The sequence below is a fragment of the Poromitra crassiceps genome, assembly GCF_964638095.1.
Source record: "Poromitra crassiceps genome assembly, contig: HAP1_SCAFFOLD_2074, whole genome shotgun sequence".
Taxonomy (NCBI): domain Eukaryota; kingdom Metazoa; phylum Chordata; class Actinopteri; order Beryciformes; family Melamphaidae; genus Poromitra; species Poromitra crassiceps.
Window position 1 is genome coordinate 1 of NW_028150351.1, and position 2,500 is coordinate 2,500.

General features: G+C 46.8%; 1 protein-coding gene across 1 annotated transcript in view; it reads left to right on the plus strand.

The window, feature by feature from the left end:
- Window positions 1–698: 698 nt before the first annotated feature.
- The window catches only part of LOC310772140 (tumor protein p73-like), a gene marked incomplete at its 5' end in the record, with an annotated part of 12,173 nt that continues 10,371 nt past the window's right edge, over window positions 699–2,500 (plus strand). The window contains 2 exons of the mRNA XM_083664591.1: window positions 699–885; window positions 1,988–2,103. Of these exons, the coding sequence (XP_083520717.1) occupies window positions 699–885; window positions 1,988–2,103 (303 nt within the window). The remainder of the gene's footprint in view (window positions 886–1,987; window positions 2,104–2,500) is intronic.

Consider the following 2,500-nt stretch of genomic DNA (forward strand, 5'->3'; position numbering starts at 1 on the left):
AAAGACACACATAAAGACACATCTTTTCCCAATCTGTCCTTTTGAACTTCCATGTCTCTTCTGCCAGCTGTTGCATCTCACATTACTGACGTAGCCACAAACCCAGTCTGCTGGATAATAATCATTCATCACGACACAGCGATTACCTTTACAACATACAATCACATTTACCGTTTCATTTTACAGTCTTCACGTATTTTCCCTCATATTTCAGATGACTCCATTTGTCCTCCAGTCACAATGGTTTCATATGATGATTACAGTGTCCGTGTTCCTCTCTCTTCTCAACATATTATCACTCAACTCGTCATCATCGATTTTCTCTCCGGCTGAATGCTTGTTTTGTTTGTTTGGCCGGCCCTCTTTGTATTAAACTGATTGATTGATTGATTGATTGAGTGATTGATTGATTGATTGATTAATTAAATATTTCACTATGGTACAACAATTTAATCTCCTTTAATTAATCACACACACACACACACACACACACACACACACACACACACACACACACACACACACACACACACACACACACACACACACACACAGTCACACACACACACACACACACACACACACAGACACACACACACACACACACACACACACACACACACACACACACACACACACTTGCAGCGCCTAGTTTTCCCCAGTTTCTGACTGCCTGTGTGTGCTCCTCTCCTGCTCAGTACTCTCCCCTGCTGAAGAAGCTCTACTGTCAGATCGCCAAGACCTGTCCCATCCAGATCAAGCTGTCGTGCAACCCCCCGCATGGCAGCATCATCAGGGCCATGCCCGTCTACAAGAAGGCGGAGCATGTCACCGAGGTGGTCAAGCGCTGCCCCAACCACGAGCTGGGCCGCGACTTCAACGATGGTGAGGCGCTGATTGTCCTGCTGTCCTGCTTTGAAGTCATCATCTGTGACATTTTCACTACCGGCCGCGTGCGTGCGTGCGTGCATGTGTGCGTGTGTGTGTGTGTGGTCCTGGAGACACCTATTGTAGCGGGAACTACCACAGTAGCGGTTTTGAGTAATTTCCCAGGGGTTTATATCTCTGTCTGTCTGTCTGTCTCTGTCTCTGTCTGTCTCTGTCTGTCTGTCTGTCTGTCTGTCTGTCTGTATGTCTGTCTCTGTCTGTCTGTCTCTGTCTGCCTGTCTGTCTGTCTGTCTGTCTCTGTCTGTCTGTCTGTCTGTCTCTGTCTGTCTCTGTCTGTCTGTCTGTCTGTCTGTCTGTCTGTCTGTCTCTGTCTGTCTGTCTGTCTGTCTGTCTGTGGGCAGATTTTGTTAGCAGATTTTGTTAGCGAATTCAAAAATGGGTGTGATCCGTGCAAGGGTGCTAGACCTCCCCCCCCCCCCCCCCCCCCCCCCAACACACACACACACACACACACACACACACACACACACACACACACACACACACTTTATGCCCAGCATGACTGAACAAAGAAAAGTGCGCCACCTACAGAAAGTCAAACTTCATCCACAGGAAAGCCACGGGGAAAACACGTCACAATCGTCCTGGACACAGACAGTCTCTGGAAACACGTCACAGTGGTCCTGGACACAGGCAGTCTCTGGGAACACGTCACAGTGGTCCTGGACACAGGCAGCCTCTGGGAAGTGTAGTGCAGAAACACCACAACAAAGATGTCACTAAAATGAAGATGACATCTTAAAGGGGGCATTCCACCAAACGTTGCTTTAAGTTTGTTCTTCAACAACTGTAGACATTCCCAAAATCCTATAAAATAATATATTTTTTCAGTGATTTCTATCACTTCAGTGCATGCGAAACAGTGACTTTAGGACAAGATAAATTATGTTATTCATTATTCATAAATCACAACCTTTGTCGTAAGCAAAAAATGTGTGAGTAAAACCTTTTTGCTCCCTTGTGTGTCTTACCTGTGCTGTTTTGACTCCGCTAAACCAACTCCTTGCCATCTCCCACCCGCCCCCCACCCTCTCCTCAGGCCAAGCTGCCCCGGCCAGCCACCTGATCCGGGTGGAGGGGAATAACCTGTCCCAGTACGTGGATGACCCGGTCACGGGCCGGCAGAGCGTCATGGTGCCGTACGAGGCTCCACAGGTCAGTGGAGTTGACTGCGGTAAAACATATTGCATATACATGTAAAATATAGATTTCCTTTCATTTTGAGTGAGGGACTTCATAGGAGGCACATCTATAAAGGTGTTGGAACCCTGTCAGGCAAGTCCCAACAAGTACAAGAGTGAGAACTCATCATGATGTCTGCATTTCACCCTAACAAATCAATGAGAAACTGCATTGGGAAAGCATTACTTTTCCACTCACTGCACACTGCATTGCAACATTGCCCTCTGGTGGTGGATCGCTCACTTGTTTCAGCTGGAGATCAACCCCCAAGTGAATAAGAATGAATATGAATATCAATGTGAATATTAAAACCAACATTCAGGAATTTTCGCTACCTATTGAAACCCCCTCTAAAGACATTCAGAGTTTT